This window comes from Geotrypetes seraphini, chromosome 7 (genome assembly GCF_902459505.1).
Source record: "Geotrypetes seraphini chromosome 7, aGeoSer1.1, whole genome shotgun sequence".
Taxonomy (NCBI): Eukaryota; Metazoa; Chordata; class Amphibia; order Gymnophiona; family Dermophiidae; genus Geotrypetes; species Geotrypetes seraphini.
In genome coordinates this window covers 21,199,730-21,213,647 of record NC_047090.1, presented here as the reverse complement: position 1 = coordinate 21,213,647, position 13,918 = coordinate 21,199,730, and the positions used below count along the sequence as shown (strand labels likewise).

At 42.9% G+C, this 13,918-nt stretch overlaps 1 protein-coding gene across 1 annotated transcript in view; it reads left to right on the top strand.

Annotated features, from left to right (window-relative positions):
- LOC117363672 (tyrosine 3-monooxygenase-like) overlaps positions 1–13,918 on the top strand; it is a 56,832-nt gene that overhangs the window by 34,652 nt on the left and 8,262 nt on the right. The window contains exons 9-11 of the mRNA XM_033951780.1: positions 1,751–1,807; positions 2,213–2,308; positions 10,979–11,112. Of these exons, the coding sequence (XP_033807671.1) occupies positions 1,751–1,807; positions 2,213–2,308; positions 10,979–11,112 (287 nt within the window). The remainder of the gene's footprint in view (positions 1–1,750; positions 1,808–2,212; positions 2,309–10,978; positions 11,113–13,918) is intronic.

Sequence of the window (13,918 nt, the reverse complement as noted above, 5' to 3'; positions counted from 1 at the left end):
GCATTCCCTTTCATTGCGTGTTGCACTGGAGGGATGTAAACACTCCACACTCCCTTAGTGGTAAATGACCCCCTACCACCCCCAAAGATGTGAATGAAACAGTACATACCTGCTTGTATGATAGTTTCTGATGGGATGGTTGGTCCTATTAAAGCAGCAAGCAGGTCTCTGGAGTCACCTGGTGGTCCTTGCAATGGACTCCAGAGAAGGAGACCCAGGCCCACATCCCACTCTAACTAGTACACTTGTGGTGGAAAGTGTAAGCACTCCAAAACCTACACAAAACCTACTGGACCATCATAATGGTGACACCTGCAGGCATAAGGACTATTAGTGTGGTGTACAGTTGGGTCCAGAAGGTTTTGGGTATGTGCATCCAGGGAAAGATGACTGAGCAACTGTGAGAAGGCCTGGAAGAAGGAGTAGCCAGAGGGCCCAGTAGAGCCTGTAGTCTGGGGGGGGGGGGGGCTCAGGCTTTATGAGAGGCAGTGGGACTGGTGAAGTATTCAGGACCCATGGGGACTCAAGAGACCATGGAGTAAGGGACCAGTGGTGGCCCCACAAGAACAGTCAGAAAAGTGGAAGTCCTAGGCTGACAAGGACTGGTGAGTGACTGGCAGAGGGATCGGCAGGACCGGTGGCAACCAGTAGACCATCAGAAGATCCCATAGGAAGCAACCTGTAGCTCCAGAGATCATTGGTTGAAGGTGACTGGTGAGTGGCAGGTGGAGGGACCGTCAGGACTGGTGGCAACCTGCGAAAAGACTGGTAATGGTACCAGAAGCTGCCAGAATACTCGGAGGACCAATGAGGGTCAGGGATGACCCAGTAGTGACCAAGAAGACCTGGACCTGAACCTAGTTATGAAATTTAGAAATGTTTTAACAGGCGGAGGGACCGTCAGGACCAGTGGCAACCTGCGGAGAGACTAGTAATGGTACCAGAAGCTGCCAGAAGACTCGGAGGCACTAATGAGGGTCAGGGAGGACCCAGTAGTGACCAACAAGACCTGGACCTAGACCTGGACCTGGTTATGAAATTTAGAAATGTTTTAACAGACTAAATGAATGAAATGTGTTTTGTTGTTTATGTTTTAGCAGAGCCCATTCTGTCGAAAAAATCTGAAATGAAAAATGTGGAAAATCAGTGGACTAAATGTATAGCCCTTGATGGAGATTGCCCTAACTTTGCTGGTTGGGCTGAGAACTTTTCAGCGGCCCCTCATAGCTCCTCGTCCTCATCCTTTGGCTTTTTTACCCCCCTTAGTTTCTTGATATATGTTAAAATACCCTGGCCCATGCACTTTCGAGCAGCTTAAGGAGATCACATGATCAGCAGGTATCTAGAGTCCTCAGTTCCATACAATATAACTACATATAGTTAAGCTCTGGAACGCATTGCCAGAGGTTGTGGTAAGAGTGGATAGCATAGCTGGTTTTAAGAAAGGTTTAGACAATTTCCTGGAGGAAAAGTCCATAGTCTGTTATTCAGAAAGACATGGGGGAAGCCACTGCTTGCCCTGGATCGGTAGCATGGAATGTTGCTACTCCTTGGGGTTTTGGAATCTTATGTTACTCTTTGGGATTCCAGAATCTTTAGGATTCTGAATGGAATGTTGCTACTTTCTTGGGTTTTGACCTGGATTGGCCACCATGAGAACAGGCTACTGAGCTTGATGGACCATTGGGCTGACCCAATGTTCTTATTCTTCTTATGTTCTAAAATGCAATTTTGATTTTCTTTTCTTTAGGAAATTGGACTTGCTTCACTTGGAGCCTCAGATACTGATATTGAGAAGCTGGCCACAGTAAGTACAGATTATACATTATCTGCCGTGAACAGAGCAAAGAGCTACTTTAGCTGCTAATAGCTTTAATCATGCAAATTAGTATGCATGTTAGGTGCCATCAACTCGTGTTTGAGACCTAGTGACTTGATGAAATTCAGAGTTCAATGTTTTCGCTGTTGTCACACCAAACATGATCCTCCCCTTCCAACACTGCTCACCTGCTGCTGCCCAGACGGGTGGTACATCGTTAGTCTAACATCTCCGCTGAAACCTGTCCACCTTGGGAGGCCCTGCTGGTAGTGAAACTGCCGATAGCATAGCTTTCAGCTTTACACAAGCTGAAGCCCCCAGTAGCATGACAAGCCCATGTACCATGACTGGGGTATGCATATAAATCTTAAGGCACATCTTTTTTTATTTCAGCTATATTGGTTCACAATTGAGTTTGGTCTCTGCAAACAAAATGGAAGTATAAAAGCATATGGAGCAGGCCTGCTTTCATCATACGGTGAACTTATGGTAAGCAAAAGCATGAGAAATTAGCCATTTCTTATATTCTAAAACCCCATGTTTGGCATTAGGCTTTATCATAGCCAGGAATGTGTCAAGGATGGTCTACTTTGCTGTTTTGAGTGAGAGTTAACTCCTTAAGAAGAAAAAGTGGGAATAAGTGTGGGACAAACAACCAAACCAACTGCTAGGCACAGTAACCTGGACTTGACATCCAAATAATGCTTTTTGAGAAGCATCGCTGGTAAAGAGTTTGATGTTTTATAAACTGGAATATCTGATACTCTTCATCACCCTGAGCAGATCAGCAATAGACATTTGACTAACTAAGGTGGTTTGGTTTAAGAATAATGACACAGTTCCCTTCCAGAACCTCACCTTAACAACCGGTGAATCACTTCCTGTAGAAAACAAAAGTACTGCCTTACTGGGACAGACCAAAAGTCCATCAAACCCAGCGTCCTGTTTCCAACAGTGGCCAACCCAGGTCCCAAGTATCTGGCAGAAAGCCAAATAGTAGCAATATTCCAGAGCTGAGATTGTGATGTCGTAATGCCTTATTCCACCAATGCCTAAGAGCCAAACTCATCAATGATGTCACAATGGCTCGATTATCCTATACTTGGTTCACATAAGAACATAAGCGTTGCCATACTGGGACAGACTGAAGGTCCATCAAGCCCACCATCCTGCTTGCAACAGTGGCCAACCTAGGTCCCAAGTACCTTGCTAGATCCCAAGGAGTAAATCAGATTTTATGCTGCTTATCCTAGGAATAAGCAGTGAATTTCCCCAGGCCATCTCAATAATGGCCTATGGGCTTCTCTTGTAGGAAATTATCTAAACCTATTATAAACCCTCCTAAGCTAACTGATTTCACCACATTCTCCAGCAATAAATTCCAGAGCAAAGATTCCTCAGTTCGTGTCGGGGACACGAGGAATCTTTGGAACCATCTTGTTTTTCCAGATGAGTGAATGTTTTTTTCTCTTATTGTTGGCATTATTTTCAGGCTTCTACAACTACTTACACCTGTGAAGTTGAGCTGTTGCCCTCATTAAATTTTTGGTTAGCTTGGTTCCGGTTCACACTGAAAAACAGATCATTAATACTGCTGACTGGGCTCACACGAAAAAGTTTGAAAAAGAAAAAGAGTTTTTGATAAAACTTATGAATGAGAATCATTTAAATGTACACGGAGTTTTTTTATGAACCCGTGATGATGTGAGTTGGCTCAGGCACTTGTGTAGTCCTGGCCTCTCACAATTGAGGTTCATTTTTCTCCGTTGTCTTATATTTATATTATTTTTCATATGTTGTTTTACTGAGAGTGTGTAGCCTTAAGGTCTTTGTTAAATGTGGTGTGAATGATGTCCTGCTACTAAAATTTGATTTCAATAAGTTCTTGTATACATTTTGATTTACTCAATTGAATCCCCGGTTATATTTAGTTAATAAATGAAATATCATCCAATAAAGAGACTAGACGCTTGAAGAGCTGGGACATATATTTCTTTATTCCAGATGAAAAAGACTCAAGACAACTTTCCGAAAGTCTGAACAGAGAAAGAGAACAAGATTCACTCACTCCTGTCAATTGTTGAAAACAGTTGTTTTCCAAATTGAGACATAAGAAAGAGAAATTGTATGATTTCACCAAAAACTCCTGAGGCAGGCTAAAAGCCGAAACACTGTCAGGTCTTTAGTTTTTTTCATCTGGAATAAAAAAATATATGTCCCAGCTCTTCAAGCGTCTACACTCTTTATTGGGTGATATTTGGTTTCTTGTGTATTTAGTATTCCCTTTCTTTGTGTGCTATATTGGATGTTAATAAATGAAATGAAATACAAGACTAGAGGTACTTGGATAACTTAAAGGTATACGATGAAAGTGGTGGCCAGATGAGTCGTTATAGACTTGGACACAAGAGGTGGAGATCCAAGAAGAAGAAGAACGGAAAAAAACAACAACTGAGAAATCAAGAGACAGGGAGAATAAATAAGAGAAAATGAATGAGAGAGAAAGAGAATAAAAGAGACAGGAAAAAGAAGGAACAGAGACAATGGCCCTTCAAAGAGGGGCAGGAGCCTTTAATACCTTGTTTTCCATCACGAGAGGAAAGCAAGTTTTTGGGGAATCTGTCTAGCTCTGGTGACTGCAATCATGATATTGCTTCATGGTGGGAACATGGGTAGTGGATTCCTGTGCACCGTTTTCTATCCTCACCAATGGTTTTGAAAATTGCCATCATCCCCAAAGCCCCTCTCTTATTTATTTTTTAAAAATCTTTATTGAATTTCAAATCTAGAACAATGCTTTCAAATTATACATACAATTATCATCAGAGAAAGCACTTACAATCAATCAGAAATTAATACAAAATAATTATCCCCTCCCACCCTAGTTTGAGAACAAAAAGAAATGCTTTAAATTATACATGAAATTAAAATCCCAGACAACACTGGTTAAGTATATAACCCTCCCTCCCTCCCTCCCACCCATCCTGGATATGCAATATAAAAGGAGAAATAATGGAATAATTCAACTAATCAGAATGAACAAAATTTGTCAATGGACCCCAAGTTAATTTAAACTGCTTATTAAGGCACGATGTTTCCAAATTAATTTTGCTCATATTTGTAATATAATAACTAATGTAGAACATTGTCTAATTATAGATAATGCATCATATTTTTATAAAACAGAGGGATAAAGACCTCAAACAACCCTTGGGATCCAATCAATAGGACTCGAATTTAGGGTTAGGGTATCATCGCAGGTCAAAACCTCTGTTGTTATTTTTTTAATTAATTAGATTTTGTTTTTATAAATATATTTGCTTTTAAATACTTTATATTCATCAATAATTTAAATATCTAGCATCAATTTCTCTCAAATTTTCAATAAAGAGCAGGCAACTATCAGCAATCTGGCATTGTAATGAAACTATATACAAGCACTTATCTTTTGGACCCAATGGAGGCCTGATCCGTTTCACACCAACGGGCTTCTTCAGGGGAAGTGCCAGAACTTGATATTATTGCCAGTGACAACGGGGGATTATTCAGAAAACTGTTAATAGGTTGCCGCTGCCATGCATTATCTATAATTAGACAGGGTTCTACATTAGTTATGATAAAATGAGGATTTTTGATTTTGAACACTGATTTAGGGTCTCCACTAATTTTGCTCATATTTATAATATAAACATAAAAATTCTCACCAAACTGGAGTCTGTCCCAATTTTTCCAATTTTTAGTGATCATTTGCATGGCTATCCCACTCATAATCATAAAGAGCCTACTCCTATGCCTATTTAATGGAGGTTTGGTCTGTAATGATGTCCCACATATTACATAGAAACATAGAAAGATGACGGCAGAAAAGGGCCACAGCCCATCAAGTCTGCCCACTCTACTGACCCACCCCATTAGGTCTGAGTGCTAATGACCTAGTACCTTAACTCGACCCTCGTAGGGACCCCACGTGGATGTCCCATTTATTCTTAAAGTCGAGAACGCTGGTGGCCTTGACCACCTGCACCGGAAGTAGGTCTCACCATCTCATAGGTCAATGGAAATGAGGATTCCAGAATCAAATTGATTTGCCCCCATATAGATCTCCAAGGGCTCCTTTTACTAAGGTGCGTTAGGGCCTTAATGCGCGGAATAGCACACGCTAAATTGCCGCGCGCGCTAGACCTTAACGCCAGCATTGAGCTGGCATTAATTTAGAAGCGTACTGCGCGGTTTAGCGGTGGTAATGTCGTGTGTGCACTAAAAACGCTAGCGCACCTTAGTAAAAGGAGCCCCAAAAGTTGAGTATCAACAGACAATAGAACAACAAATGATCCAGTGTCCCTATTTCAAGATGACAGTGCCAGCATCTATTAGGGTCCAAAAACTCTATGTAACAAAAATAGCCAAGTTTGTCTCATAGATGCTGATGCTGTACATCTCATCCTCCAAGTCCAAATCCGTGGCCATTGAGTAGCAGAAATCTGCTGTTTAATCTCAATGCTCCAAATGTCTCTCAAACTTGTTTTTGGTTTTTTAGTTATATTATCAGATATTAATTTATACCACTTGGATGCCTGATGCCCTAGCAAATCTGTCTGGAAACATAGGCCCAGCAAGCTATACAGATTTTTTAAATTTTGCCAATCAGGGAACCCCTTCTTAATGGCCTGCTTCAACTTCAACCACTTAAGAACATAAGACCATGGATGGCCATGGAATAAAGGGAGTGCTAAAGGAGGACAAAGCAATCGCCGACAAACTGAACACATTTTTTTGCGTCTGTATTTACTGAAGAGTAGATACATAGCATACCAGAACCCATCAGACTATATGCTGGAAACGAAGACGGGAAACTGACAGGGTTGACGGTATGCAGGCAGATCGATAAGCATAAGAGCGATAAATCCCCAGGAATGGATGGCATCCATCCGAGGGTCATCAAGGAACTGAAAGGGACTATAGCTGAACAGCTTCAACTAATAGCCAATCTGCCGATCAAATCGGAAAAGATTCCGGAAGACTGGAAGGTGGCGAATATTACGCCAATCTTCAAAAAAGGTTTGAGGGGAGATCTGGGAAACTACAGACCGGTGATTCTGACCTCAGTACCATGAAAGATGGTAGAGGCGCTGATAAAGGACCGCAGCCAATGCTTCCAGAGGATCTTAGACTCGCCAATTTGAATCTTGGAGTTCAACCATAAGGATTGACACGTGGATTGTTATACTGGTATAGATGTTAAGTTGTTGATGAATTTTAAGGTTTTCCATGTGGCAAAAATTTGGGGTAACTTAATACTCAAAATGTGGCTCAACCACAATGGGGACATGAGTTGCCATTCTAAAATCAGCCAATTCGGAAGATACTCCAAGACTTCAAAAAGGATCCAATACATACCCTGTCGCATGATGAAAGCTTGATGATATCTATAAAAATTTGGAAAATTTATCCCCCCCTCCTCCCCCCACCGTTTGTGGTTTTTGCAAGGATACTAAAGCAATTCTAGCAGTTTTACCCAGCCAAATAAATTTTGTGAGAATTCCATTCAGTTTTTTATAAAAGGACCCTTGAAAATAAATCAGCAGCATACTCATTTGATAGCAAACTACAGGCAGAATCATCATTTTGATAGTCTGGACTCTCCCCCACCAAGTCAGATGTAAAGGGTTCCAATGCTCACACATTTCTTTAACTTTCAATAATAGGGATTATTCATTTACTGTCATTGTGTCTTCCAATGTTCTCTGAATCATAACACCCAAATATTTTATGCCCTCTTCCTTCCAAAGGAACGGGAACAAATCAAATAAGCCTTTTACACAATGTACATTTAACGGAAGAACCTCCGATATACTCCAATTTATTTTGTAACCAGAAAATTTACCAAGTCGGTCAATCAATTCCAGTAAATGCGGGATGGTAGATTCAGGATTCTTCAAATGAAGGAAGATATCATCTGCATAGGCCGAAACCTTATAATCCCGACCTGCATATGGAATTCCCTGTATCTCTCCTGCCAATATCAAAAAGCAAAGGAGACAAGGGACATCCTTGTCTAACTCCCCTCGCCAGAGAAAAACGCTCTGAAAATGTAGTGTTAATATATAGCCTGGCAGAAGGGGAACTATACAAGGTTTGAATCATTTTAATAAATCCAGATCCTATTCCAAACCAATCCATTGCTCGATACATGAAAGTCCAGTTAGTTTTTATTTGAATTGAAAGAAGTTCTTTTCCCTTAACGGTGAGGAACTGAACATCGTTAATATTAATGAGGGATTACCAGAAGGAGGCTTGGGACGCTGACAGTATGACATCACATAACCCTGGGCTCCCTTGGTATAATTTACCATAGTGCTGAGGCCAAATGGAGGCCCCCCCTCTCTTATTTTTACTTAACAGGATTTCACTATCAGTACATTATATATCTGTTTTCTTAGCGTCCTAGAATGTTCTTTTTCTGGCTTAAGGCCTGTATTGAATCAGCTTTATAGGTCTGTCTTGTGTACCTCGTAAACTCAAGCAAATGTAAAAAGTTTAAACACGCCCAACCTCGCTTCCCAAGCAGAATATCCTATCGCTAGAAAAGCGCTGTCTAAGGAAAGATTTGGGAGCTATTGCCCTATTTTATCATTTCAGACTAATCTGAACAGGATTTTATTCAGGGTAATAAAGGGTTCTGGGTCTCTAGGCATTTTCAGTTGTGACACGTTTCGCTTAAATGGCGAAAGGCTAGCTAGGGTTACTTAAAGGGTTAGAAGCGCACCAAAGGTTAAGCAGCAGTTTTATTGGGGTCATGTGGGGCGAGGGATTGACAGTGCTTTAACTCTCTTTATCCAATCGTAGCAGAAAGATATACTGAAATCTTCAGGCTGTGTTTATGACTACGAGCAGCCAAGGACTTGACCTTTGCTTGGAAAGGCCTTGTTAAACAGAGGACGTTACATCTGCTGCTTAACTGAGTGTTGCTTTAGGCGGACCATTTACATTTCATCTCCCTTCTGTTGTCATCTAGCTCATATAGCACCGAGGACTTTATTCACCCTGGCTATTATTCCTGCTTTTTGCCATGGCAAAGGTCTTTAGGGTGCGACAGAGTTTGCCTATTGAAAATACAATGGTGTTATCTTGTGGTCGGTTTCAGAAATGGCTTGTGTAAATTCCGTGTGCATGTTGGAATTCACCTCTATGGTAATGCTAAAAATCCTAGTGTCTTGAGATCTATGATGGGGTACAAAGAGTTCAATCAGCAGCAGCATGTGAAGGGAATGATTTGAAACCTCTGTCCCAGACTTCTCAAATTATTTGAATATTTAGCAATGCTTTATGTTTGAGGTCAACGAGTACCTGATTACTATTCAGTGCATTGTAAACCGCTTTTGGGTGAATCTCTTCACGACAAAGGCAGTTTAATAAATCCCAATAAATAAATGAATTCTTTTTTTTTTTTTAAAAAAAGCCAAAATCGTACTTTGGGCAGTGTCCCTGCAAACCTTCGCGAGCTGCAGCTGCGGCTCGAGGCATCTGGAAGTGTGCATTGATGTCCGCGTATGCGCGATGGCCCTGCAAAAGGGCCCGGAGACACCAGTGGGGGTGCTAGCAGAGAAGAGGGCTGGAAAGAGGGAAAGGTGCCGGCGCCGGCTGATTGCCTACAGGACGAGCCTCTCACCGCCTCTCTTCCTCCCCAGTGTGCCACGGCACACCTGAAATCTCAGGAGGCAAACTAGTGTGCCGCGGCACACAGTTCGCGACACGCTGCTTTAGGGTGAAGAGGGTGCCGTGACATTCAGCAACCTCCTCCCTTCCGTAACAGTAAGTTTCAGGAACTAATGGGCTTTGACATCAGCACATGCGCAGAGGCTTTCCAGGCAGAACCTTGAGCTCAGGGAGAGAATGACACGGGGAAAAATTCTGTCCACTTCACCGTCCCGTCCCCGGACCACCATCCTCTGCACCGCCCCATCCCCGCTGGTCCTTTCACCGCCCCCGTCCCCGTCTCTGCTGTCCCCTTCACCGCCCTGTCGCCATTCCCGCTGTCTCTTTCACCGCCCCGTCACCGTCCCCGTCTTCAGTGTCTTCTCCTCTCCATCCCCCCGTCCCCAGCACCTCTCACGCGGTCCAGCACCTCTCACGCGGTCCAGCAGCTCCCTCCTGCCAGCCAGCCGTGCATTTCTCTCCCTCCCTCCTTTTCCCTTACCTTTTCTTCTTAAAACTGGCGATTTCTATAAGGCTACGAGCTGTATTACAGCCTGGAGTCTTGAAGTCGCGTCAGGTTGCCTGCTAGAAAAGTCTCTTCCGATGCAACCGGAAACAGGAAGTTGCGTCAGAGGAGACTTTTTCCAGCAGGCAACGCGACGCGACTTCAAGGCTCCGGCTGTAATACAGCTCGTAGCCTTATAGAAATCGCCAGTTTCAAGAACAAAAGGTAAGGGAAAAGGAGGGAGGGAGATGCATGGACGGCCGGCGGGAGAGAGTGGGCTGCCGAATCGAACGCTCATTCACCGCGCGTTCACTACTTGTTCACCGCCCCATGCTACCATTCACCGCTCCATGGGGCGGTAAATGGTCTTGTCCCCGAACTCGCGGTGACCTTTTTTTTTGGTCACCATTTTGGCGGGTAACAACCACCATGTCATTCTCTACTCAGGGCCTTCCAAAGCCCGGAGAAATTGTCAGGTTTTGGAAATCACTCCTGGTACCCAGACAGTCCTCTAAAAAGTGGACATGTCAAGGTTTTCCTGGACATCTACTAACCCTAAGCTAAATGCTATTTAACCAGCTAGGTTAAATATCAGGTAGACATGCGTCGATATGGTGAGACTCCTTTAGAGCAGGAGTTCTTGACCCCGTTCTCAAGACACCCGGCATCCACTGCATACAAATCTATCTCATGAATATTCATTGAGGATATCCTGACTGACTGGTTGGGAGGTTCCTAGGACAGGTTTGGGAGCCTCTGTGCTAAATTATTGTTTTAGAGCTCAGTAACCAGGGAGGGGTTTGGAATCCACTCCCCAAATGCCAAATATACAGGGAAGATTCCAAACCAAAGTGATAGGTTTTCTCTATACAGTAGCAGCAGATCAATAAGGTGAAGATATTCACCCGTTGCAATACACATTGGTTTCTAAAACTGGTTTTTTTTTTCTGTTTTCGAAGTATGCTCTGTCAAATAACCCAGAACACAAGCCGTTCGATCCCGAAGTAACGGCAGTTCAGCCGTATCAAGACCAAACGTTTCAGCCTATTTATTTTGTCTCTGAAAATTTTGACGATGCCAAAGAGCAATTGAGGTGAGTGTGGCGACATTCTTTCACTCTCTTTTCTAAAAGCAAGCCCCAGTCCCTGTGGAACCTCCACTCTACGGAAAAAGTTTTGAGGAAATCACTTACAAATCAGTACTCGCTGGCAGCAGACTGTAAAAGTAATGATATGTGTCAGCCCACTATTTTAAATTATCTTTCTTTCTTCCATTAAATAATTTATTGAATTTTAAAAAATATATAAAGATACAACTTATCAAATCAAATGAAAAATATAAACTGTAAAGCAGTGGTCTCAAACTCGTGGCCCGGGGGCCACATGCGGCCCGCCAGGTACTATTTTGAGGCCCTCGGTATATTTATTATAATCACAAAATTAAAATAAAAGTTTCTTGATCATATGTCTCTTTAGCTATAAATGACTTAGCAAAAAGGAAAGATTTATAAACTATAAAGAGTTTTATCTCATGCAAAACTGTCATTTCTTTAATAAGACATTAACTAGTTTTTCTGAGGCCCTCCAACTACCTACAAATCCAAAATGTGGCCCTGCAAAGGGTTGGAGTTGGAGACCACTGCTGTAAAGCAATAAGGCAGAAAAAGTCATAAATTATCTTTCTGATGTTTTCCTAGTGACTCTTCAGCAGCATGCCTCATGTTGTGGGAAGAAAACAATAGAAAAAAAAATCCAAAAATTGACCTTGGATAAAGTGAAGATAGCAGGAGCCAAGGAAAATGGTTAAAACACTACAAAACAATAAATAGTGAATTAAATTAAATGTGATGGGGAGAGTCCTCCGTTCACACAACTAAACACTAGAAAGACCAAAGCATCAGCTGTCAATCTTTCTACCTACTCAGGGTTTAGGAGGTGTAACATCCCTGGTCTCACCCCCGTTGTGAATTTACAGTGCACAAACGTGCCTCGATATAATTCAAAATGTGAAAAACTCATGAAAAAACACATTCATACTTGGCTGCTGCTATAAACACAGTTCAGCGTACATAGTTCATATCAGGCCAGATGTGAAAGAATCCAATGAAATTTAAAACTGGAGCTGATGGAAGGAATTATACCCAGTACTTATCCTTTTTGTAGCTGTAATAAACGCAACTACCACTAAAGCGCCTGCATGCTATAAATTCAACGGCTTCCGTATTCGGGGGAACATCCCACTTCTTCGGGAATTTTAGCACTGCTTAGAAGAGCACACCGCACAAAAATCCAGCGATCCCTAGTCACCAGGCTAGAAAGAAAAATGGCGCTGGAAGGAGAGGAACGCCACAAAAATTTAAACTGCAGAACGTCAATAACGTGGTGATGTAATTTCTGAAAATTTAAAGGACTAATGCCACCCAAAACAGAAAATCGAAAAATTAATAAACTGTCAAATGGTGCAGTTCCACTCAATAAATTCATTTAAACCTAAAGGTTGAACTGTTTGAAGTTGAAAATCCAAAATTGTTCCCACAGCTGTAAATAAGCCAATTTGTCTCCCATATAGCATAGGAATGCTGCAGCAGCACCATCTAGTGGTCAGCCTGTGCATGCACGTGTTGGGGGGGCGGGCTGCAGTGGCACCCCATGGAGACCTCTGGGGCAGCTTCCATCATCCTGTTTCTTTTTTCTTCACTACTCTGTCTCTCTTTCCAAACTCCTGACAGAAAACAAGAAGTTGATGAGGGGAAGAACTCCAAGCTTAAAGGATAAGGCTTTCTCAAAATAGAAGAGAATGCTTGCTTCCTTTTTTTTATTGACTTTATTGATTTAATGGAAATATATACCAGTATGCTATTGAGTAATCTGCCTAGAAACTAAGGGCTCCTTTTACAAAGCCGCGCTAGCGGGGTTAACTCACGCGACTTATCGTCACGCGCTAACCCCCGCGCTGGCCAAAAACTACTGCCTGCTCAAGGCGTCCGGCAGTTTAGCACACACTATTACACGCGTTAAACCGCTAGTGCGCCTTTGTAAAAGGAGCCCTAAATTGATAGAACAGAATATAAATGTAAATAAATAAATACCGCAATGAAAAGCTTAAAAGTGGGCTTGAAAGGATGAATGCTATTAGTACTTGTCCAAGCCCCACTGGGAAGATATTTTGTGGCTCTCCTTCAGCTCATTTGGATTCAAAGTGGTCCTGACATAATAATTAGGGAAGGCCATTACACTACCACTACTGCTACTACTATTTAATCATTTCTAGAGTGCTACGCAGCGCTGTACAGTCACGAAGGAGATTGTAAGCTTGTTCAAGCAGGGACTATCTAATCAATCAAGACAGACAAACAGGATGCTAGGGTAGGGGCAGTGACATAGCATGGGTAGGAAGTGCCCGGTTCCCCCTTCCCCACCGCAGACCTTCCTCTCCGTCCCCTGATTCTTCCACAACCCCACTCCTTCCCTGCCTCTCATGCCCTCCCTTCCCCCCGAACCTCTTTAAATCTACACCAGTGTGAGCAGCTTCTCTGGCCTGCTGCTCATGCCGGCGTTGGTTTTCCCTCTGACGTCACTTCCTGGCCCCGAGGGGCCGAGGGGAACCAGGCTAGCACAAGCAGCAGGCCGGAGAAGTTGATTGTGCTGGTGAAGATTTAAAGAGGTACAGGTGGAAGGGAGGGTGTGAGCATGGCATTGGGGGGCGGAGAGATGCCAGCGCCCCACCAAGACAGCGTCTGGGGCGGTCCACTCCCCCCACCCCCTTTACTATGCCACTGGGTAAGGGTTACAGTTAGCGGGGAATACTTAAATTGCTGGCTGGGGTGATTAAATGCTAATAACCATAACATTTTGTTTGATGCAGTTTGACTGGTTGAGCAGGCTGCCTACTCAACAAAT